Here is a 25,489-nt window from a genome sequence, read left to right as displayed (position 1 = left end):
CTTAGATAATGCACATTTCGGAAACAATAAATACACCCTTTTAGTGTATTTAGAGACTTCAAAATGAGGTGTTTGCTAGAACTGAGTTTCTCCATGTATTTTCTGATGAGACTTAATGTATTATAGTACATGTTATTCTCTGCTTATGCTCTATGTCAACTTACAGTTTTTGTTTAATTTCTTGATGGAAGAGCATATACATTCTTAGCTGTAATTATTAATTTATACCTAAAATAGAGTTTCAGGGATGGTTACCGTTTTGCGAAGCAACTAACTTGAAGTATTAGAGCCATGTGGGTCTGGAATATCCTCTGGTCAACCCACTCTAGAGAAATTATGTCTTGGAGAGGTTCAATAAATTCCTTCTAATTGCTCAGTAAGATAGAAGCAAAATTAAAACTTGAACCATGGTCTCCTTATGCAGAGTCAAGATTCAGATACTCTGCAAAGATAAAAGCAAATTCAACTTTAACTTGTCTCAGAATGAATCTATTAAGTTTATTTATGCTAAGATATAAAAACCTAATAAAGCCTTGTTTACCTTTCCTAAGAATATTTTCGTTGAGTAGTACTTGCTAGCAGAATTCCATGCATTGCTGATCTTTATACATTTAAAGTATATTCTACTTTCTAGCCCAAGAAACAGAAAAAAATAATTGGATTAAGTTTGCAGGGGGGGAAGGAAGAGGAGAATAAAAAGGGCTTCTTACTTGTTTGTCTCCATTTGTCTTCTGAATCTGATATTTTATTTAGCTTAACTAAGGAAAATGGCATTCAGGGTTGTCGTTGAAAAGAGAGTGACTTACCTACCTGGACATTAACCGGCTTTATTTCAAAGCAGGCTGTTTCAGAGCACTTAGTTACTTTGTTTTATGATTATCTTTCCCAAGCAGGATCCAACGTGTGGCATGTATCACATGAAGTGTCCTTGTGCAACACTTAAAGTGTCGCTCTGATTCACCCAAGTAAAATAGGCTGCGCTTTATGAATGACACATATTAAATTTACCATAGGAGTATATGCCACCCCCAACACATGGGAATCCCTATAATGCCAGCTTTTAATTCGATTTGAATTGGTGATATTTCTCTCTTCTTATTAAAAGTTGATTCTGCTAAAAAACAAAAAACCAAAAATATTTAAAAAAAAAGAGTTTCTGATATCCAGAAGTTCTTGCTTTTCCAGGCCAGCTCCCTATATCTAGCAAAGAAAGTTAAAATAACTCAGAAATAAGTCAATTCCAATTAACACCTCCTACCCATTTTATTAGGTTAACACTTTTCATTAGAGTCATTCGTGAACTTTATGCAAATGCTGATGAATAACTCCTAAAGACTAATAAATGTGTCCCTCTGAAAGGAAGAAAAAGCAAAACAAAACTAGAGCTGCTTTAATAATTCAGAGGTGGATCCTAGAATGAATAAACTATTCTGCATGCTCTGTGGACACAGGTAGAGCATTTAAGAAAAAAAAATCACTATCTGGAGATGTCAGAGGGAAAATGCGATAATGGAAAAAACAATTGTTTTTGGAGAAACCGTGGTGAGGAACAACCACGCTACATAGAATGAAACAAACTTCAGAGTCCCTGCCAGCCACGAGGCACATATGATCTGAATTAGTTGAGTAGCAATTGTTTCCCAGGTCACCTAATTAATAGCTCAGTCTTCAAGTCAACAGTCTCCTTTTGCAAATGTTTTCAGAGATTTTTGACTAACTTTCAAATTAGGCAAACATTAAGAAGTAGCAGAAATTCATATACTCCAGCCTAGAGCTTTTTCCTTTCTTGCTCACCTTTCTCATATGTTCTCAAAACTGCTTTCTCTAGACCAAGGGTGTTTTATGGGCCCATCCCCAGAGGTCCTTCTTCACAACAGCTATTCTTCCCTAAGATTTTACTTGCCGAATTCTCTCACCCAGGGGGTGATTTATCTGTTAAACATTATTGCTAGGAATGGGCTGACAGACCCATTTCTGGGTAAATGAATGGAGAATCTCTCACCCTCTCTGCTCTGGCCTCCCTCCCAGGCACCCATGCAAGGCGGCTTCGGGCTGCTGCTTTCCTAGTAGACATCCTGCCTGACTGTTACAGAATCTCCTTAGCATGGCACTCACTCCACTTTGTCACTGCAGCTTTTCCCTGCTGCAAACTGACCCATTTTATGTCTTCAGAACCACATTATCCATAACTTTCATTTTCAATGAAAAGGCCGGTGTGGCTGATTCCTAAAGGACTTTACGTACAGACCTCTCTGATCTCCTTACACTCGCATTTACCCAAATCCCTTCAAACATGAAAAAATAAAATAAAAATAAAGAAATTTACATGGAGTAATAAAGCAAACTTTAGGGTAGTCTTCTGGAATGCCTAAATTCACAATTGTTACCGTTTTGTAGTTCTCTCTCTCTCTTTCTCTCCCTCTCTCCCTGTCTCTCTCCCTTCCTCCCTCATTCTCTCTGTCAGAAATAAAACATTACAGATATAATCCCTCTGTGGGGCAAACTCAGCTTTCCTGTCTTTCCAAAGTCATCCCAGTAATGCATTCAGTTCTGAGTAGCTTTCCATGGAATTTTCTTTATACATATTTTCAGTTTACACAGTTTATTGTTTTAAATTATAAGATTGTAATTTTATTGCACATATATTTATAATTTTATATTGAAAATTATTTTTAAAATCTACTCATGTTGATATGTATGTATGTACTTGTGTATTTTTTTATCATTTCTGCAGCACTTTTAAGTACTGTTCTAAGCACTTTATTACAAATATTAGCTTATTCAATCTTCATAGTAATCCTACTCAGTACATACTGTTATTATTCTTACTTTATAGATGACAAAGCTAAGACACAGACACGAGTTACTTGTCCAACGTCACACATGCAGTAAGTAGTAGAGATGGGATTTGAACCCAGATACTGGCACCATTATCAGAGTTCGTACAATAACCCCTTGGCTATGATATAAAGATCTGGTTGTTCCTTATTACTACTACTTTATAGAATTCTACCACATAAAAATACCACATTTTGTGTATCTATTTCCTTACTATTTTTAATTTCTCACTATCACCAATCACGTGACAGGGAACATATTTGTATTTAAAACTTTGCACTATATCTAGGGTTTCTGTCAAGTAAACATTAAGAGATGGGATTGCTAGGTATGTGTAATTTCAATTTCAGCGTAGTAATTAGGCTCAGGGCTCTTGGATTCAGACTGGCTGGCTTTGAATCCTGATTCCATCACTTAGAAGCTGTATAACCTGGACTCATTCAAGTTTCTTCTTTCATAATTTTCCTTTCCCTATTTTTCTAGAGTCATTTCTTCTTTCAAATTTATTTTTTGGATGTTCTTTGTGTATTCTTTATTTTATGCTTTTGCCTTTCATATGCTGCAGATATACTTCTCCAGTCACTTGACTATTATTACTATTATTATTATTGAGGTAAAATGTACACATAATGAAATTCACCTTTTAGATGTATAGTTCAATGAGTTTTAACAAACATATACAGTCATGTAACCACCAACGCAGTTGAAAACAAAACATTTCCATTACCACCCAGAGTTTCCTTTTACCCCTTTGTATCAATCTCCTCCCACATCGTATATGAATTTCTTTCCCTATAGTCTTTATTCTGAAATGCACTATGAATGGAATTGTATTTGTCTAGTTTCCTTCACAGAGCAAGCATAAAGCTTTTGAGATTCATCCCTGTAATTATATATTTCAATAGTCCATTTCTTTTTATTGCTTAATGGTATTTCACTATATGCATATTATACAATTTGGTTATCCATTCAGTAGGTAGTGAACATTTAGATGATTTCTAATTTGGGCTATTATGGGTAAAGCTGCTATGCAGTCACATGGAGGTCTTTTTGTAGACATATGTTTTCATTTTTCTTAGATAAATACTTGAGAGTGGGTTTGCTCGTTCATGTGGTAACTGCAGGTTTAGCATTCTAAGAAACTGCTAAACTATTTTCCACAGTGGCTGTATAATTTTGCATTCCCAGTGGCAATGCACAAAAATTCCAGTTGTTCCATATCCTCTGCAACACTGTGCTTGTTATTATTATTATTAATTATTATTATTTTGCCTACTCTAATGGTCATGTGGTAGTGTGCCAGACTATTTTAATTTTAATTTCCCTAATGATTAATAGTATTGAATATCCTCTCATGTGTTGTTTGTCTTCCATAGCTCTCCTTTAGTGGTATTTGTTGAAATCTTTTGATCATTTTTGAGTTCCCTTTTTATAATTGGATTGAAAGAGTCTTACATATATCCTAGATTCAAGTCCTCTATCAAATATGTGTTTTTCAAGTATTCTCTCCAAGCTTATGGCTTATCATTTCACTTTCTTACCAAAGTGTTTTTAAAGAGCAGATGTTTTTAATTTTGATTAAGTCCAATTTATTTTTTAAACATTGGTGCAGTTTGCCCACAGACAATATGAAGTCTGGGGTACCTACTGCCCACAAAGTCAAAATTCTGCATATAACTCAAGTCAGCCCTTCACATATCCAGATTCTCAACAGCTGGTAGACTATGAATAAGGAGAATTTGAATTACATAGGTCAATTGAACTGTGCAGGTCAATTGAAAAAAATCCACATATAAATAAACCCATACTGCTCAATCTTGAGTTCAAGGGTCAACTGTATATGGGGCCAAGTTCGAGTCAAGAATTTTTTATTTATTTTTTTTGCATTTAGATATCCAGTTATCCCAGTATAATTTGCTGAAAGGAATTCCCTTACCCATTGAATCACCATGTTACCTTTGTCAAAAGTCAACTAATATATGTATCAATCTATTTCTGGAGTCACTCTTCTGTTCCAGTTCAACAAGATGCCCCAGTTTTCTCCTTGAGATCATTTTACCTCACGTGCTATAGTGCCTCATTTAGCAGTGTGTTACTAAGTTGACAGAATGTGGTGATAACTTTTCACCTTGCATTTGAAGTGAAAAATCATTCCTTGGGTGCTGGATGGGTCATTTAACTGATGGAGGTCAATGGAAGTCTTCAGTTCGCTTGTCAGTTGATAAACACTGCTGATTCTTCTAAGAATACCAGGAAATGTCCAACTTCAACTCCTCTTCTGTTTCCAAAACTTAGTTCTCAAATCTCCATCTTGAACATTTCAAAGATGTGCATAATCTGGAAAAAAATCTTAGGGGACCGGAAAGGGAGTCCAGCATGTCGTTCAACTTCTGTGTTCCTTATTGTTTTATTTGCTTGACTTCAGCACTATAGACAAAACAGAAAGAGAACCTAAATAGGAATTGAGCAAAGCCCAGATATATTTCACAGAATTAGGTATTATTAAGTTAGGTATTACTACCAAGGAAATACTAGTGTGTGAAACCACGGATTGCAATGTCTGATTTCTTACACCAAAAGAGATGAGTTTTATGATGGAAGTAACTGAATTATAGCAGTCTATATTAGGCTGTTACGTATATCAGAGGCAGGACTCTGTGGCTGTTGAAAGCCCTAATAATTGTAAAATCCTATGATTCTAAGTTATCAAATCATGTTCTGATAATTCAGTCTCCATAATGAGTTTCCAAATGACTGCATTTTGTTGTTTAGTTTTTGTTCTTTGGCTGGTTGTGAAGGAAAAGGTACATTCCCTCTCTAGTGAAATTCAAGTAAGATTCAAGAAGCACATGATCAATTTGGTTAGAGAGGATATTAATGGCAAACATTAAGAAAATTATCTATTTCTTTGAGAGTGTATTAGTGTTCTCCAGAGAAACAAAACCAATAGTGTGTGTGTGTGTGTGTGTGTGTATGACGTGTATATATATGATGCGTATGAGTATACGTAATGTGTATACTTATATAAGATATGTACATATACACATATATATGATGTCATAGTTAATATACACACATATATATGATGTGTGTGTGTGTGTACAGAGAAAGAGAGAGATTTATTTTTTTAAATAGGCTCAAGTGATTGTGAGGGCTGGCAAGTCTGAAATCCACAGAACAGGCCAACAAGCTGGAAATTCATTCTGATGTAATGGTCTCAAGTTCAAATTCTATAGTTCAGCAGGCTAGAAACTCAGGCAGGGCTTCCATGTTGCAGCCTACAAAATTCCTTCTCTTTAAGAAATGTAGTCTTTACTCTTAAGGCCTTCAACTAATTGCATGAGGCCTACCTACATGATGGAAGGTAATAAATAATCTTTAATCAAAATGTGTTAATCACAGCAACATTTAGATTGATGTTTCAGAACCAGTGGGACAGCATTGCCTAGCCAAGTGGAAACATTAAAGTAACCATTATGGTTAGTTATGAAGACATTAAAAAACATGAAAAAGTCAGGTAATATTGGGCATCACACAGTATTAGCAAACTCTTCTTTCATGAGAAAAATATAATTATTTGCTACTCTGCTATTTACTTTTTGTTGATTTATTATTTGTTCTCATTAGTTTCAATAATATTAATGATAAGGGACTTGTGGAAATTTGAATATCTTTGAGTCATCCTGAGTTAAGGTATATATGTTTAAAGTCACAAGCTTTAAAATCTTAAAGCACTTAAAGAAAAAAAAAAGAAATTCTCAACACAAGTGTTTTGAAAAGGTTAAGCGATCCGGGGAAGACATTAGTCTTATTTATATACACAAGTAAGAATGTTTAAAAATATTCACAAACCAGTGCTATTAAACTAAATCTGTATGTACTCTATACATCATCATAAAGATGAGGTTCTACATATTTGTTTACCAAAATGTACAAATTGATTTCCTATAATACTGAAATATTTATTACAATATTTTTAAGAACTCTTGACTTTGAAACTTGAGACTATGAATTTTTGTTATAGGAAGCCACATTTGCTAAGATGTATTTATTCACTTAAAGTTATAAATTATGTTTGCCATTTGCTGTAGAATGTAAAATTTCACTCACTATACATGTAATTATAAATATCTTAACTATGACATCACTGAATTAGTTATCACTTTCACATAGGCAGCATGAAAGCCCTGGAGAGATGTTTAGAACTATAAATATACCAAAAAGCATTCCTAGTTCTCAAAAAAGAAAAAAGCAGGTAAAATAGATTAGAGAGTCTAAGGATTAATTTTTGAACACAATGCAGAATCTCAGTTTTCTCTCTTCATACAATAATAATAGTGGACAATATTTAATAAGCATTTTATACGGGCCAGTCGTTGTTTTAAGCATTATAAATGGTACTTAAGTTATCCTAGTTAACCCACAGTAGTTCTACCATAATTTTAATCTGCTTACAGATGAGTTGCAATGTAGCAGATATACACCATCATACTCTATCTGAGTCTACACACTTAACCATACTGTCTCAGTAACAAGAAAGAAGGATAACAATAACTGGGAGGATGGAGAGCAAATGATTGGAGGCAGGGTAAGGGATGAAGAAATAACAGGAGAACAAAGTAAGAAGTGTTGGAATAATTAGGGTTGGAGTGTGCTCTGTTTTTGGCCCCAGTTATTCAATTTTGTTGAAAATAAATTTTAATTAGGCTGTTGTCTATGCATAGTTAAACTGAACCAGAAAAATCAATATCTAAGATCTACTACAACTTCATGCCACCACCCTAGGCCTCAATGATACCAAAAATATTCTATATCCTCCCAAAGAAAAAACAAAAATTTCCGTCCTGAGTCTCTAACTTTTTACAAATCCTTAGATCTAAATATTTTACAAATCCTTAGATCCTCTGGATATCTCCCTTTTTGTTTGTGATCCAGAGAGCTGAACGTTAGATCCACCCTAAACAATGGTTCCCATGAAGCTGTCTCTTCTGACAAGATCCCTTTAGTTGATATATATTCATCAACTTCACAATTTTCTTTGAGTCAATCCTGAAAATTAATTCATTTTAACTTCTAAGTGACATGCCATAAATTGTAAGGTTGGTGCAAAAGTAACTGGGGTTTTTGCAACTATTTTTAACCTTTTAAACTGCAATTACTTTTGCACCAACCTAATATGTGCATGCAAATCCATAAAAAGACAAGTTCAGGACTACTAATAATCAAAAGCAAACTCATAAAAAACAAAGCCAAGACACAAAGTCCAAGAAGTTGGGAGAGTTTTTCTGCAGGAAGAGATTTCCTAGATAAAGAGAGATCAAACAAAGGGATATGGAATAACATAGAAATCAGATGAAAAGGAAAGAAAGTAGAAGGATCAATATACAAAAACACCACTATGCCAGGAATGTTACATATACAAACTAAGTTATTTTCCTAGAAATAAACTTGTATGTCATTATCATTCACATTTACCAGATGTAAAGGAGAGGTAAACAAAATTTAGTAAATTTATGTAAGGTCATTTCTTATAAGTAATGGAATTAAGATTTGAGTTCAGGTTTGTCTCATGCCAAATAAGCTGGCATGTTTTTAATTCCTTTGAGACACACTGGAAAGAGATGATCCAGAAAGTAGGGAACATAAAAATATGTTGAAAGAAAGGGAGAGGAAGGGGTGGAGGAAAAGGGAAAGAGAGAATTTTAAAAGTAGCAATTTGCAGACTTCTGGTTGTAGCATAGGTTACTGGTGGATGAAAAAATTTCAGTTAGTGCTAGAAGATGACTTTGAAGGTCTCATTTTTCATAAATTGATAGGTGGCTCCTGAGTTAGCAGATCTAGAATTTCCTTAGTAATAAAGATTTTAAAAATTAGATTTTTGAGATCCTAGAAAAGCAACACGGTGATCTGCAGACCTCTGAACACAAAATGTTTGGGAATAAAGTGACTGATCTCTCCTGGAGAAACCATAGAATTGTCAAAGAAACCCAATGCATCACCAGGGGTGGGGGAGGTCCCAGATCCATAGCCCAGAGACTGGAAACCACAGAGTCCATCGTCCCAAGCTAACAGTTCTGTCCTCTGGATAGACTGACAAGGAAGGGAAACAGGATGGCTGGAAGGTTCCCTGGCCAGCAGAAACTTGATAGACATTGGGCAAAGGGAGTCCAATCACTGAGGTAACTCAATTCCTGGGATGGGAGGACTTTCTTTTTATAGATGGAGGATGTATTAATTTGCTAGGGCTGCTGTGACAAAGTGCCATAGACTGAGTGGCTTGAACAATAAAATGCATTGTCTCACAGTTCTGGAAGCTGGAAGTCCCAGGTCAGTGTTTTGGCGTGGTTGGTTCCTTCTGGGAGCTGTGAAGGAAGGATCTGCTCCAGGCTGCTCTCCTTGACTTACAGACAGCCATCTTTCCCTGTGTCTCTCCAGGTCTTCTTGCCTCTATGAGTGACTATCTCTGCGTCCAAATTTCCCCTTTTGGATGACGCCCATTACATTGGATTAGAGCCTATCATAATGACCTCTCTGTAACTTGGTTACCTTTGTAAAGAGCTTATCTCCCAATAAGGTCAGATTCTGAGGTGTTGAGGTTTAGGACTTCAACATATGAATTTTGAGGGACACAGTTCAATGCCTAACAGGAGACAAGTAGTTATTAAAAGTAGAAAAAGAGGCACTTTAGAATATTGATTAGATGTGGTTTCCTAACTTCAGTTTTCCTTAGGTATAATGAGGAATTAGACTGAATTTTCTCCTAAAGAGCTTTATAAACCCATACCACAGGGTGTGTGTGTGTGTGTGTGTGTGTGTGTGTGTGTGTGTGTGACTATATATATATATATATATATATATGTATGTATATATATATATTCAGCATGAGTAGAGTCCTCTAACAGGATCTATCCTGGTAAAGTCCTCTGGGGTTTCACTAATCAGTTCTCTAATTAAAGTGAAATTGGTTTGCCCCTGCACAGATATGGCTGAATATGTTTTATTCATTTACTTAAGAGACACAGCTTATTCCTTTCTCATTTATAGGATGAAGGTGGCTATTTTCATGGCTAATAATCCAGAAATCGCCATGCAACACAGCAGGGGCCCCTGCCAACTCTCCCAACTCTCCGCCATCTCACATTAACCAAATACTTTGCTCTTTTATTTCTGTTCCCTAAGAAACCAGGCAGCCAAATCTCAGTTCATGAAGCAATAATCACATATTTTCAGTTGTCAACAGGTAAAAATAATAAAGTCAATGCTAAAAATGCCTTTACTCCTCTTTGTCATAAATATTGCTGACAGTCCTTTACGAGCCAGAGACTGAGGAAAGGATGTCACCTCTGTTTTCTAAGTCCCTGGCCTCCTAGGTCCAGTTTCGTAAGCTAAAAAGAGATGTAAAAAGCTGGGCCTTCCTAAAGCACTCTGTAAGATCTATGGAGGCCAGATACATACACTTGTGAACAAAGTGTCATCAGGGCCACAGCTACAAATCATCATGAAATTGCTTGCCTTTGGGAATATTCTATTAAAAAGGCATTATAACACTGAAATTTCAAAATTTAAAATGGGAGCTGGAGACGTTTTATTCAACAATTTCTAATTTAAAATACCAATAAAACCAACAAAATTTAGAGCGTTTTAAGAGAAACGTAGAGAAACACTTAACTACTCTTGAAAATAAACAAAGAGGAGAATCGACTTTATTCAATCAATGAAACAAATAGAAAGGCTTCCTTTCTTTAAGAGTATTATCAGTTTAGAAAGCTAAACCAAGATGAACGGTACATGAAATAAATGTAACGAAGGGGGAAAAGAGAAAAAAGAAGAAGGATAAGAGAAGAAACACAGCCTGACAGTACAACATTATAAGTCATTAAGTCAGGAGATCATTTATCACTGGTTTTGAAATGCTGATTTAGTCCCATAAAGTCTTAAAATGATGCTTTCTACATGGTGTTGCAGTTGCTCTGTTCTTATTTTTACACAAGTGTACTTTTTTGAAATCCCAAGTTTCTCATTTAGTTATGAACGTTTTGCTCTTTTACCAAAGAATGACTCAGACAATACAAATGTACATAAGACACTTACAATAGTGGTTCTCTGATTTGATACCTCAGAGTCATTTGCGATGTGTTTTCTTTGTTTGTTTGAGCAAAGATTTACATATATTCCTTACTAATTTCCAGGCAGTACTCTGAATATTTGATATCCATACCTCATTAATTTTCATAGTAACCCAGTGAGAGAGGTAGTATTACCCCCATGCCACATGTGAGAAAAAAGGGGGCATGAAAAGCTCAGGTCAATAGCACAAGATCAGAGCGCTGACAAAGGCAGTGTCAGGCTTTGCCTCCTAGGAGTAATGACAACAGAAACCATGTTTTTAGCCTCTCTATTATACTTTCCCTCAATTTCGATGGCAGGCCCCCTCTCCAGAGCTACTCACTGGGCTGGTAAGATTCTGACATCTGGGTTTCAACAGGCATTACTTAAACTCACCAGAGTTTCAAGTCCTGAGTGACCAGACGTAGTCCATTCCACAGTGCCCTAAGATTGCCTTATCTGGTTGTTTTCAATTCCAGGCCTTCAAAAACAAATCAAATCCTGGTGTTAGGGTAAGTTAAAAAGTCAGTATCAAGAAAGATAGCAAGAAAGAAAGATCTCCATGCATAACACTTCCCTAGGAGTGAAAGGACTAACCTGTGTTTTATAGCTCTTTAACTACTCTCACCAAAAGCTTAGTCTACTTTGAATGAGACGGGACTTGCAAGGGAATTTATTGTCTGGGCACCAGTAATGTTGCCAGAACAAAATTTTTGCATCAGAGAATTTGAGCACTGAAATAGGAAAATGAGCAAACCGAGTTCACCCTGTAGTTTCCACTGCTAGTCCATGAGAAAACCAAAACGAGAACCCTAAATTAGAGGTTTTCCCAGATGCTGGAGCTCTTTCCATTTGTCTCCCACAGGCTCTGGGATACCACTGCCTCTGCTTGTTTACCTCCCATGATCCACCAATCGCAGTGCTCAGTCAGCCAAATGAGCGACTCTAAACAGGGTCCACTCCAGAGAAAATCGGGCTCTAGTCCTGCTTGGGGCTCCTGCCAATTACAGAGATGAACAAGTCTAGAATACAAAGAAACCTCACACATCCTCTACTTTCAAGCCTCTGAAAATCCAGAAACACTGTGGAATAACCTTTTCAGCTTCCTTTTTCCTGCTGTGCTCTCTACACCATCCCTGCCCATGTTTTCTCCCGCCACCCCACTTTGCACATAAAGGGAGTTCATGCACAGAAAGTCCTCCCAATCCTGCATGACTTTCTAGAGGTTAGATGAATAAAAGCAGAGTGAATGTGGAGTTATGGTCTATATGCCACTTAGCCTTCAGTCAGCAAAGACTTTGGGAAGAAGGAAATGAGGCAGGGGATGGGGACACCCCAGGAGCAGGAAGAGGTCAGGCATCCTCAGAGTGGCAGGTGAGGAAAGACGCTCGTACACAGAGCATCTTCTCACATGAGCTCTTTCCGCTTATCTTACTATTTTCTGTTAGATCAGGACTTGACACAAGGTGGGGAAATTTAAACCCGTGGGTCTTATCTCATCCATGATTTCTGAGCAGAAAATCTTCCAAATCTGTTAATACAGTCAACCTTCACTCAACTACCCAACCAAAGAAAGGACAAACAAAAAGTAGTTAATATTTACATAACCTTGTTTCAGGCTTTATTTCATTGAAGACATCTGCTATCTAACTTCCCTCTTTATTCAATCAGCATGCATGTATGCAATGCTGACAGTATGCCAACACACCGTTTCTGTTCCACTCATATAGTCAACATACCATTCATCTGATTTCTAACTCAAAAGTGTTTTTTTTTAATTCTGCATCCCAATTTTAGCTATCATAAACTATCAAACTTGCTCTTCTTCTCTCCTGAATTTATAGTGAGTCATTATTAGTCATCATGAGGCCATCTGCACAGTGTCACTGGGTAGTGTCACTGTGTGGTGTCATGCAGTCTTTGTTCAAACCCTAAGGTGCTACAAAATTTGTCTTTAACATTCTCAAGCAACAGCATTGTAACAGCCATTGTGTCTGCATGACAATATAAAGAGAAGGTGCAGCATATTATTAGTAAGAACTGCCCATTACAATAGAATTATAATGTTACAAACAGAAAATAGATTTCCTTTTCTCTCTTTTTTAATGTTGTGCTTTATATTCTTGGAAATACAGTCGCTGTACAGAAGTGATTACAATTGTCAGGAATGATTTCACGAGGCGCTGAGCATCTCCTGTGAGCTCCTGGCAAGATGTTAACCCTTTCATTTAAGGGAGTGATTTCCAACAATGGTGATACATCAGAATGGCATGTGGACCAGTGGCCTGAGAACAAGTTCAATCATCTGGGTTTTTACAATCGTTTATTCATTTGCTAGTTGGTTTGTATGTTCTAAAATGACCCATTCTTAATTATCTTGCCTGTTCAAAACTAAGATATCTCTGATTTTAAGCCTTTGACTACCACATAAAAACCAACTCAAATTTTGTTGGTGTATAAAGTGATTTAAGTCAGAGGATCATAAACATAAGTTAGATAGTCTAATTGACTTTCAATTTGTTTCATGATTAATGTTTTATGTCATAATCCATCAACACAGATACAGGGTATTTTTCAATTAAATGTGGAAGAATATCTTTCAAGTGCACAAGGGAGCTTGTTTTCACATTGTTTTAAAACCCAAAGACTCTCCATTCATCTTTCATTCTCCCATTTATGAAAGACGCATTGACTAACAACAAAATTATACTGCAGGTTTGATAACGAATGGCAACTGAAGTTTGGCTCAGAGCTGGGTGTAAAAGAAGGGTGGTGGTTGGAACTGTGGGGAATTATAGGGAGCACGCCTCATAGGAATGGAACAGCTTGCACTCCAGGCAACTGTGAGCAAGGGAGCCCCTTGTCACCAGATTTTCAGGATGTTTAAAAGAAGTCCAAAACCAGATTTTATGTGAATCGTTTTGATTTTTTAATTTTGGCACCTAATTTAGAGTTTGATAAAAAGTCCATGGTGGCCTACACTTGAGTGATAAATAAACCCATGTAGGTTGGACTTGGATAGAGGACTCGAGTTTGTGGTCTGTTATTTCAATGGGTGCATTTACCATCACATGGATGTGAGGAGGGTGAGAGATGCACAGGGAAGAGAAGGACATCAGAGCAGTCAGAAGGAAGTGTCACTATAGACAAATGTTGCTGATTCTGTTATTTTGATGAACATTGGCCCTACCTCCAGTCAGCAAAATGTCACTCTTACTTGTAATAAGACAACCATTTCCAACAAATTCTTTGGAAAACAGAGATTTGAGCAAGGCCTGGTCTTCACACTATTGCATGGATGAGGGCTTTTATCCTAGTGACTAGGAGCCCATAGGAAAACATTTAGAAATTTAAAAGTTCATAAAATAAAAATTTTAAAAGTAGCTGTTTGATGTGAGTGCAGCTATTTCATCATTCCTTTGACTTGCAGAAGTCGTCTATCGTGCTTCCTTTCTTCAAAATGACAAGTAAACATGCTTTTTTGTTGAGGGAAAGTTGATCATTTAAACATACAGGGTCTGACAATTAAGTTTGCAAACTTGTTGCAATGATGTTTCTAACTTTTTTTTTATATATCAGAGGGATTATTCATTATGAATTGGTACCAACAAGACAAACAGTTAACCAAGTTTACTATTTGGAAATGCTGAAGAGGCTGCAGGAAAAAATTCAACCTGAACTTTTTGCCAACAATTCATGGCTCTTGCATCACAACAATGCACCAGCTCACACGGCACTGTCTGTGAGGGAGTTTTTAGTCAGTAACCAAATAAGTGTATTGGGACACCGTCCTACTCACCTGATCTGGCCCCCAATGACTGACTTCTTTCTTTACCCGAAGATAAAGGAAATATTGGAAGGAAGACATTTTGATGACATTCAGGTCATCAAGGGTAATACTATGACAGCTCTGATGGCCATTCCAGAGAGTTCCAAAATTGCTTTAAAGGGTGGACTAGGCGCTGGCATCAGTGCATTGCTTCCCAAAGGGAGTACTTCGAAGGTGACTGTTATGATATTCAGCAATGAGGTATGTAGCACTTTTTCTAGGATGAGTTTGCAAACCTAATTATCATACCTCGTATATAGTATAATTTTATTGTATTTTTTTATTAGAGTTGCCACTCAGTGTCATAAGCCACAACATTATACTTCTTGAATTTCTGATATCACATATTTGACCTTTGGTGTATATTGCATCAGTGTATTTGTGTTAAAATTGTCGGGAAACATAATGATGTATTCAAATAATATGATAAATCTGTCAGACATCTTTCTATTTTTATCTTGAATTTGGAGTGAGAGAGGGCAAAAGAGTAGTCCTGGGACTGTCAGTGGATCCAGAGAGGGGTCTATACTACCTCTAGCATCCAGAATCAACCTCAGAACTTCAGGGCGATTTGACCTCAAGAAAGATTTGAACCAAGACTCTGCCCTGCTACCTGCTAGGAAGCTGCTAAAACCCAGGGTCCATACATAGACATTTGTAGCTGATGCTCACACAAGTCCCCAGCCTCTGGGGACAGCAGACTGGGATGTGGAGATGAATCAGGGACTCCTCGCTGAGATACACATAATCCCAGGCTGGAAGCACTGACTGAGAAGAAGGGACAGAGGATGTTACAGATGAGGCATTACTAATAACAAATGATGATGTTGAAGAAAAATGTTCCATGTTACCAAAAGTAATTTAAATTTCCTATCTACAATTCCAGAGGAAAAACTGAATTATATTTCTGTTCTTTCTACTGAAAATCATGTTGACAAGATCATTGCCATATGTAGAAGTGATCAAAGACTATGCAGCAAAAAATATAGAGGAAAAGTTATAGATGATGCTAATGATTATGAGAATACCAAATTATTGTTTTGATTTTTGATATATATGGTTTTTGTCAACTTGTAAGTTTTTAATTGCTAATGTTATTTTTATTCTAAATTAGCATCCACATTTATATCTACTATTATATTCATAATGTTGTATTATTTTTCTTAAAGAGGACCCCTGAAATTATAAACTTCAAGATTCATAAAACCTGGATCCACTTCTAGTTAGAAAGCTAGTACAGTATCAAGTACCACAAGTAGGGAGAAAAGTACAGACTCTGTCATGACTTAGAAATGCTCAAAAGACATTCAAATTTTGAGGTGGGGCTTTACAGATGTTGTGGGAGAGTAGACTGCAGGACATTTTATGAATATAAATCTATCATACAAAAGCCATATAGTTCATTTTGAAACTGTTTTGATTGGATTGAATTGAGAAGTAGAGTATCTGTAGCTTTCCAGAGGGGTAGAAGAAAATCCTGGTAGACTTGTCTCTCTCTCTACCCCATCCCTTGTTTCTTTACATAATCTCAATAGTGTCTCCCACTTTGTTTTTCTTCACAGGTGTCCATGTTGCTTTTTTCTTGCTTTAGATTTGATTTCGTTTTTCTAAACACTAAATTTTAAAAAGGATTGTTCAGGATTATGTTCATTCCTAGTCACCCTTCTCAATTCCTTCAGCTTATGTTTAAGCATTCCCTCTAAACTGGATGTAGTGAGTGTCGCTAATAGTAAGTAATAGATGGAAAATTATATTAGGTAGTGTGAATCATTGGTTTAATGTAAGGACAATCTTTAGGAGGTTCCTCATCAATTTCAGATTTCTGCCTCTTGGCCATTGACACAAAAGGAGATGACTGAATTGCAAGCCCCTCCCTAGAAACAAAGTCTTCCCCAGCCAAAACAAGAGCAGATGTACGAGTACTAATGGACAGAGGAAATAAGAAGGACTTTCCTGGCCATGATGGAGTAAGCATTGCTTACATACCATCACAGCACTTGTAACAGATGCAATTCAATGACATAGTGCTATAAAAACAAAATGAGTTCACTTTTAAATATAAGATGAAGAGAGTTAACTGCAATTACAAAGAGGAATACTGAGTTAGGTGTATTCAAACGAGGAACTTCAAATATGGAAAGGATGGTACTGTACAGAGACACACCCCTTGCTGGGAGTATATAAATGCCACAGTCCAGGAGTAACATTCAAACTCAGAATCTTCTCCCTGTAGCTCAGCTGAACTCACATCTCCATCAACATGTCCTACAACTGCTGCTCTGGGAACTTCTCCTCCCGCTCCCTTGGGAGCTACCTGCGCTACCCAGACTCCTGCTGTGGCTCTTCCTACCCCAGCAACCTGGTCTACAGCACTGACCGCTGCTCCCCCAGCACCTGCCAGCTGGGCTCCTCTCTCTACAGTGGCTGTCAGGAGACGTACTGTGGGCCCAGCAGCTGCCAGACGTCCTGTGTGGTGTCCAGACCCTGCCCGACGTCCTGCTACCACCCAAGGACCTCCACGCTCTGCATTCCCTGCCCGCCAACTTACACAGGGTCTCTGGGCTGTGGGTCCAGCAGCTGCTCCCTGGGCTATAGATCCAGGAGCCGCTACTCCCTGAGCTGTGGTTCCAGTGGGTTCAGACCCCTGCGTTATGGAGTCTGTGGCTTCCCTTTTCTGAGTTATGGATCTCGATCCTGGTGCCCATCCTATTTGACTTCTAGGACCATCCAGTCTTCTTGTTACAGACCATCTTGTGGCTCTAACTTCTACTGATCATCTGATTAAATTTCTAATCTTCTTGTCTGCTACCATCAATGCCTGTACTCATAACTGTCAATATCTTAGTCATCTACAGGGAGAATTACCCTCTTATTCTCTGATTATCAAATTCTAACTTTGTCTCTGCCCCCAAGTATAACTAACAAACTTTATATAAAAAATTCTACATTAATGTACTAACTCAAAATGAAGTCTAAAGTCTGCTCTGGAGATGGAATTTATGTTATTGGATTTTCTTCAAAAATTGTATGAAAGATCAAATCATTATAATCTAATAAATTCATTGCTTCAGATATCTAGTTATGGTTATTATTGTTAATTGTGTATTGACTGGGGTTTAGATTTTGGTAGATGAAAGAGATTGTGAAAACATTAATATGCACATGGAAATAGGTTTTGAAATCCTAAGAATTTGGATATTTAAACTAATTGCAAGGGACCTCAGACATTTTTTCTTAAACTATAGGTAGTTGAAGACTCTTGTTTGAATATATAGACTTTAATAAATTAAAATCTCAGAATCAGGAATTAGATCGATCCCTTCCTAAGGTGTGGCCTCTCATGTGTATGCTAACAGCTATAAAGTAGCTGAGTAGATGATATAAAAAATGCAGAGAACAAAACTAGTATTTTGATTTACATGGTAAGTGTCATGCATGAAGGAAAAATGAAATAGAAGATAAATGAAAATGATTATGTATGAATTTTTAGTAAATTTGCTTGAAATTACTCACTCTTTGTTGGTAAAAGTGATCAAGTACCTGCATCTCACTGATGAGTAGTCAATAGGATCTTTTTAGCTATATATATGCAATGAGCAATGCTACGAAATTTAAAGACTATGTAATCATAAGGTTCACATTCCACCTTCATTTTTATTCATGATTTAAACTAAAACTATAAATGTTTGATATCATCAAAAGTGATGATTTAATGGGTATCTCAACAAAAAATTGGAGAACAATTACCTCTCTCTCTCCCCCTCTCTGTAATATTTTTCGTTTTCTTGGGCAAAGTATTTCCAGAAATAGGAAAGTGCAAAGACAAATAGCTTTGATAAGAAACCTAAAACTGAGAAGAAAGAATTAAAATATGTTCAATAAATATTCCCAGCCTTTATTTCTCTAGGCTGTATAATAAGCCTTAGAGAAAGATATACATTATAAATTTTTATATTAAATTTAAGAAAATAAGGAACTTATAAGAAAAACCTGTCCCATGACAATTTAGAAGATGGAGTGTACTTTGAATTGCAAAGACACAGGAGTATTGGAGGGAGGGTAAGGAGAAATCTGGGAAGATGAAATGGAATAAGCAATGCAGAAAAAACTGAAAATGCCTTGTATATTCAAGTAAAATTGGAAATTTAGTTAACTTAAAATTTAAGGAGATTCTATATGGTGTGGCAATGACAAATATGGTTAAAAATAGTTGATGGGTAACCATCACGTCATCATTAAGAGGTATTACATATTAAATCACAATAATTCTTGTTTTCATCCCCTTCCATTCAAACCACTAAAATAGTATGGTAATTGGACACTCTTAATCTTATTTCTCTCATATTCTAATCAATCTTTCATATTTTATAAAATAAATCTTCCATCCAATGATTAGTTATAATTTTCAAGTTTATTCCTAATGGGGAATAAGGTAAAAATTGATATGCTTACAACTGAAGAAAATATTTGGAATTAATGTCTTTTTTTTCTAAAAAAGTCTAGACAAAGAAAATATATGTGAAAATGTCCAGAAATGACCAGGAATGACATGTAAGAGAGGTTTTAACTTCAATAACAACAACAACAAAAAGAACTCACAAAATTTGTGACTACTTTTAGATTAGGCTTGTTGAATCAAAGAAAGGAGACTGATGAGACTCATGAGTTTAGATAACAAAAATTGAACCTTAGTAATTCCAATGGTTTTTGGCCAAAATTATCTAGGACTTGGAACAGCACTTCAGGAGTAGGTTGAACCGTGAATATTTAACCCTTCCTGTGAACAAAGTTCAGTTTCAAATCATTTCAATACTTAACAAGATGTAGGAATGAGCCTTAAATTATATCATTACATGGATATGATTTAAATGTAAATGCAGATATAGATTTATAGATAGATATAGATATAGATGATATGGAGATAGAGATAGTGATAGTCTGATATGCAAGAATAGTTTACCAGACTTCAAGAAGTTAAGAAATGACTAAATTCAAAATATATACCATGTAGTAGAAACACACTTGCAAGAAATTTAGTAAATGGAAATATTAAACATAGATATTAAAATAACTACAATTTACATGTTTAGAAAATAAAAGGGTAGATTGAAAGTTTGGCAGAACACTGAAACATGTTAAAAGAACCAAGTAGAAATACTAAAATAGAAAAATGCAACAATTAAATGTAAAATTGTCGAATGGATTAAAAAGAAATTAAATATAGCTGGAGAGAAACTTAATGATTGTTCACTAGAATATATTCACACTAAGAAATGTTAAATGGACTTCAGAGAATATGGAAAGTCTACCATAATTTCAACTAGAGTCCTAAAACAAGGGTGTGCTGTGTGTGTATACACATATATGAATATAGATAGATGATAGATAGATAGATAGATAGATGATAGATAGATAGATAGATAGATAGATAGATAGATAGATAGATAGATAGATAGATAGATGGATATGAAGAGGCCCCCACCTAGACATCAGTTTGGATTCAAACTGATGAAGAAGAAAGAAAAAGAGAAAATTTTAAATCAACTAGAGGGGAAAAATACAAAAATACAAGTTACCTTTAAAAAGTAAAAATAAGGTTGACAACTGAATTTAAACAAAGGATAAAAAGGAAGGTAGAAAAGCAATTAAATATCCTCAAGTTTCTTAAGAAAGAAAATTTTAAAATACTTAACTAAGTAGTATCTGTTTCACAAATGAAGGGGAAATGTAGACATTTTCAGATAATCAAGAACTTGCAGAATTTGTCATTAGCCTTCCAGCACTAAAATATATAGTAAAAGTTATATATAGTGAAATGCAAAATGACCCCAGAGTACAGCAAAAACATGGAGGAAAGAATGAAGAGAAACAAAAGATATGTATTGGGCAAACTTAAGCCAATGTTACCTATAAAAACACGGACACATACTTCAATATAAATAAGCATACATGAAATTAAAATGCAGAAAATCTTAGCATAGTCATACATAAATTGTGGTAAGGATGAATGGTGTTAAGATTTCTAGCATGCTTGCATTATACAGGAACTAGTAAAAGTATTAATTTATCTTAGCAAATCAACATACATCCTGTGATCTCTAAAGCAGCACTGTCCAATTTTGTGATGCTGAAAATATTTTTATCTCCACTTTCCAAAATATGGTATCCATTAGCCACATGTATCTGTTGTGCTCTTGAAATATGGTGACTATGACTGAGGAACTGAATTTTAATTTAATTTAATAAATATAAATTAAACTTAATACGATGTGGCTAGTGGCTACTTTATTCAATGGTATGGCTTTAGGGCAACCTCCAAATGAATAATAAAATGATGTGCATCATCCTGGAAGGCTGACAGGATAATCGTTAAGAAATATCTTGCTTTATATCTAATACATTTCTTATCATATAGCAAACTTTGGGATTAATAAAGCAGAATTGTCATTTTTTTTTGTTTCTTTTGCTTGATATATCTTTTTACTTTTCCTTTTTGCTTCCTTACATTTAAGAAAAATCTATTTTAAATAGAAAACCGTTTTGATTTGTAGCCCCGTCTGAAATTCTGTCTTTTATATGGATTGCTTAGTCACATTATTTTAATTTCATTATTAACACATTCAGATTTTTACATACGTATTTACTATTTTGTTGCCATTTGATTCAGCTTCTATGTTCCTTTCTACCTACTTTTTTTTTTACCTACTGGGAAGTAATAAAATATTTTAATGCTATAATATTAACATTTTAAGTTATTTTTTCCAGGCTTTTAATTTTTAAGCAATTTAAGAGATTTTTATGGTCATTCTTACTTTATTACTGTTTACTTCTCCCTATATATTAAGAACCACAAACCATTTTATTAGTGCTGTGAACAATGAGTATTTAAACATAATTCATTTATATTTCAGCCCTCTTTTTCCCTTCTGCAATTACTAATTTCCTTCTGAAATTATTGTCTTTCTAACTGGAGAGAATCCAGTATTCACTTTAGCTCAGATTTGCCTGGCATGGACAGCTCTATACAAAAAAAAAAAAAAAAAAAAAAAAGATGTTTAGATTTCTTACAGTGGAAAAATAATCTTAAAAAAGTACAGTAGGAAAAGAGTTTTGTTTTGTTTTCAATGAAAGAGAACATTGTGTGAAAGGATCTGAACGTAAAGATATCCAGAAGGGGCCGGGCAGTGGTTCAGGCAGTTAGAGCTCCATGCTCCTAACTCCGAAGGCTGCCGGTTCGATTCCCACATGGGCCAGTGGGCTCTCAACCACAAGGTTGCAGGTTCAGCTCCTCGACTCCCACAAGGGATGGTGGGCTGCGCCCCCTGCAACTAGAAAACGGCAACTGGACCTGGAGCTGAGCTGCGCCCTCCACAACTAAGACTGAAAGGACAACAACTTGAAGCTGAACTGCGCCCTCCACAACTAAGATTGAAAGGACAACAACTTGACTTGGAAAAAAGTACATGCTGTTCCCCAATAAAGTCCTGTTCCCCTTCCCCAATAAAATCTTTAAAACAATAAATAAATAAATACTGCCGAAAAAATAAAAAAAGATATCCAGAAGGTACTAAGGAATGGGAGCTGTTCTAGAAGAGTCTCCAGACAAATTGTAAATGTAAATGACAAGAGACAAGGTACACATGAAAAGCCATAAACTATATTGATATTAAAGTTTTTATTTAAATTACACAGAGATGGAAAACTCCACAGAATCACTACTTATCTCCTCTTTCCTCAAGAATATTTAACTCCTTGAGTCTCTTCACATATGCACAAGTTGGCATCTCTTTTTCAAATTAGTCTTTATTGGACTGATTCTCTGTTTCAAATTAGTCTTTCTTAGTCATTTTGACTCTAAACACTTGTCCTTGTTTATCTCTGTGACCCACCATGTTTCTTGGGGAATTTATCTATTTTCCTCTTTCCAATAGATTTGAGAAGCAATGTATTATATAATGAAATACATGGAAAATAATTTTAGGGAATGAAATAAATTTAGGGAAAGGAAATCACAACAAACTGGGTGCCTTCTATATTCCCAGACATAGAGAAAAAGTGACTTCATCTCCAATCCTGCCCTTTGAACTTAGCATCCCTCAGCCAACACACAGGCAAATGCTCAGTGATTCTGGCTAAAGGAGACAAGTAGCTTTTCTTGTCATGACTAGATGACATTAATAGCACACAGTCATACAATTTCTCACATTGGAATAGTTCATTGGTTTAGTGCTATAAAAAACCCAATGAACTCACCCATAAACATGAGATGAAAGGAATTATTCATATGCCATTACAGAAAATATTATTGAATTACACACATAGAAACGAGAAATTCCAAGCAGAGAATCCATGACTGTGTAGAATGCCACACCCATGGCTGAGAGTATAAAAATGACTCAGTCCAGGAGGTGACATTAAATTTCAGAATCTTCTCATTGTCATTCACATTTCCCGTCAATATGTCCCACAACTGCTATTCTGGAAAGTTCTCCTCCCGCTCCCTTAGGGGCTACGTGCGCTGCCAAGACTCCTGCTGTGGCTCTTCCTACCCCAGCAACCTGGTCTACAGCACTGACTGCTGCTCCCCCAGCACCTGCCAGCTGGGCTCTTCTCTCTACAGTGGCTGTCAGGAGACGTACTGTGGGCCCAGCAGCTGCCAGACGTCCTGTGTGGTGTCCAGACCCTGCCAGACGTCCTGCTACCGCCCAAGGACCTCCACACTCTGCAGTCCCTGCTGGTCAACTTACACAGGGTCTCTGGGCTGTGGGTCCAGCAGCAGCTACTCCCTGGGCTATGGATCCAGGATCTGTTATTCCCTGGGCTGTGGTTCCAGTGGCTACAGACCCCTGGGTTATGGAGTCTGTGGGTTCCCTTCCCTTGGCTATAGATCTAGATTCTGCTGCCCATATTAATTTGCCTCCAGAAACTTCCAAGCATCATGGAACAGACCAACATGTGGATCTGGCTTCTATTTATCAACTTGTTGACGTTTTGAGCAATATGAAACTTCTAAATATCTACCATCTTCATGATCTTCAGGAAAAACTCACTGATCAACTGCTCTTCACCTTTATTCTCGTCACAAAGTATTGGCCAGAAAACTGTCACTAACATACACTGAATTCAATTATTGATTCTATTGAATGAATTAATGAAACTAGTAGAATTAATGAAATGTATTACTAGAATAATTAATGGAATTTATGTTAATGAGCAATGAATTAATGTTACTAAACTAATGGGATTCTTGTTCTTGCATTTTATTCACAATATAGATGAAAACCCACATGAATATAATCTAATAAACTCATTCATTCTGACTTCCAAATATGCTACTAATTTTATTGTTAGTTTTAGTCAGCTAAGTTGTTTTTTTTTTCACTTTTGCTTTTATTTGGGGGGAGATATTAGATTACAGTTTACTGTGCCCCTGGGAGCAAACTTGGAACACCTAATAAATTGGTAAAGTAGCAAATTTGTTAGTAAAGTTACATAGAGTTCAGGTATAAAATTCTGTAATACATCATCTATATATATCACATTGTGTGTTCACCACCCAGGGTCAGTTCTCCTTCTATCACCATATATTGTATCCCCTTTACCCTCATCTACCCTCTGGTAACCACTAAACTAATTGTCACCCCAATAAACTTTAAAAATAATAATAATTGCTGTTTAAAGGCTAAAAATAATTGCAAAAACCTCAATTACATTTGCACCAATCTAATACATCATGGAGTTGTAATGTACAGCATAGGGAATATTTTGATAGTGTGGTATGGTGAAAAATTGTTAATTTATTTGGGGCTTTAAACATTTTCTTCTTCAACATATTTCTGAAATACTTCCACTGCTACATATTTCCTGAAATACTTCCATTGCATACATAGACTTTATGTGAATAATAACTTAAGAAGCAGTATAGAGCACATTTCCTTCAAAGAATGTGGGGTCTTGATGATTTTTGACAATAAGAGAAAAACACGAAACTTGATAATACAACTGAGTGGGGAAAAAGGTTTATGGAAAGATTTGTGCATTAGCTTAAATAACTTTCTTTGATTAGGTCACTATTGGGTGGCAAAAAGAATCATAGCCCCTCATCTCACTGAGTACTTTTGTATATAATTATTATTTTTTTACATGTGCAAGGAGGAAGCCAATATCCTTGGTGAGAATTAATTAGGTTCATGAGATGAAGAATCTCACCATCTTACATACAAAACTCAAACTAAACATGCTGGAAAAAAACATATTTTTCATATCATCAGAAATTATTTCATTCATATCTCAACATACTTTTGCAGCCTCTTGTTTTTATGTTTTATGTTACTATTCTGATATTTTACAAGCCAAATATTTCAGAAAATAATAAAGTGTTAAGATAGGAAACACATTGCTAAGGTCTAAAGCTGATAACAAAAAGACAGTATCATTATACAGAGATAAAAAGCAATTTTCAAAGAATTTTCCTATCCATTAGGTTTTAGATTGCTATAAGAATCATGAAAAACACACACTTTATGAACTACGGTTCTTTTACACTTAAGGAAATGATGACTCAAAGTGAATCAAGGGTACCTGATCAATCCTAGTCCTATCAAGAAACCAAGATCCAAGATTTCATGACAGAGGGGGACTAATATAAGAAGTGAAGACACAAGTGTGGGAGAGAATAAGGAGAATTTTGAGAAGATAAAATAAACAAAGTGGAGA

The 25,489-nt window shown here is 35.9% G+C and overlaps 2 protein-coding genes across 3 annotated transcripts in view; both read left to right on the top strand.

Annotated features, from left to right (window-relative positions):
* The window catches only part of LOC109446496 (keratin-associated protein 13-3), a 111,138-nt gene extending 93,383 nt beyond the window's left edge, over nt 1-17,755 (top strand). For both annotated transcript variants that reach the window (XM_074334055.1, XM_019729920.2), the window contains one exon: nt 17,007-17,755. In XM_074334055.1, coding sequence (XP_074190156.1) covers nt 17,034-17,546 — 513 coding nt within the window. In that variant the 5' untranslated portion in view covers nt 17,007-17,033 and the 3' untranslated portion in view covers nt 17,547-17,755. The remainder of the gene's footprint in view (nt 1-17,006) is intronic.
* A 5,477-nt stretch (nt 17,756-23,232) lies between these two features.
* LOC141571769 (keratin-associated protein 13-1-like) lies at nt 23,233-23,685 on the top strand. Its single transcript, XM_074333911.1, has one exon. It carries the CDS (start codon nt 23,233-23,235, stop codon nt 23,683-23,685), a length of 453 nt encoding a protein of 150 aa, XP_074190012.1.
* Nucleotides 23,686-25,489: the final 1,804 nt, after the last annotated feature.

Source organism: Rhinolophus sinicus, linkage group LG01, assembly GCF_036562045.2.
Source record: "Rhinolophus sinicus isolate RSC01 linkage group LG01, ASM3656204v1, whole genome shotgun sequence".
Taxonomy (NCBI): Eukaryota; Metazoa; Chordata; class Mammalia; order Chiroptera; family Rhinolophidae; genus Rhinolophus; species Rhinolophus sinicus.
The sequence above is the reverse complement of the archived record's forward strand: the minus strand, read 5'-3'. Positions and strand labels throughout refer to the sequence as shown.

Excerpts from the sequence above, each read along its gene's own strand:
- LOC141571769 (XM_074333911.1), top strand. The coding sequence starts at position 23,233 with ATGTCCCACAACTGCTATTCTGGAAAGTTCTCCTCCCGCTCCCTTAGG.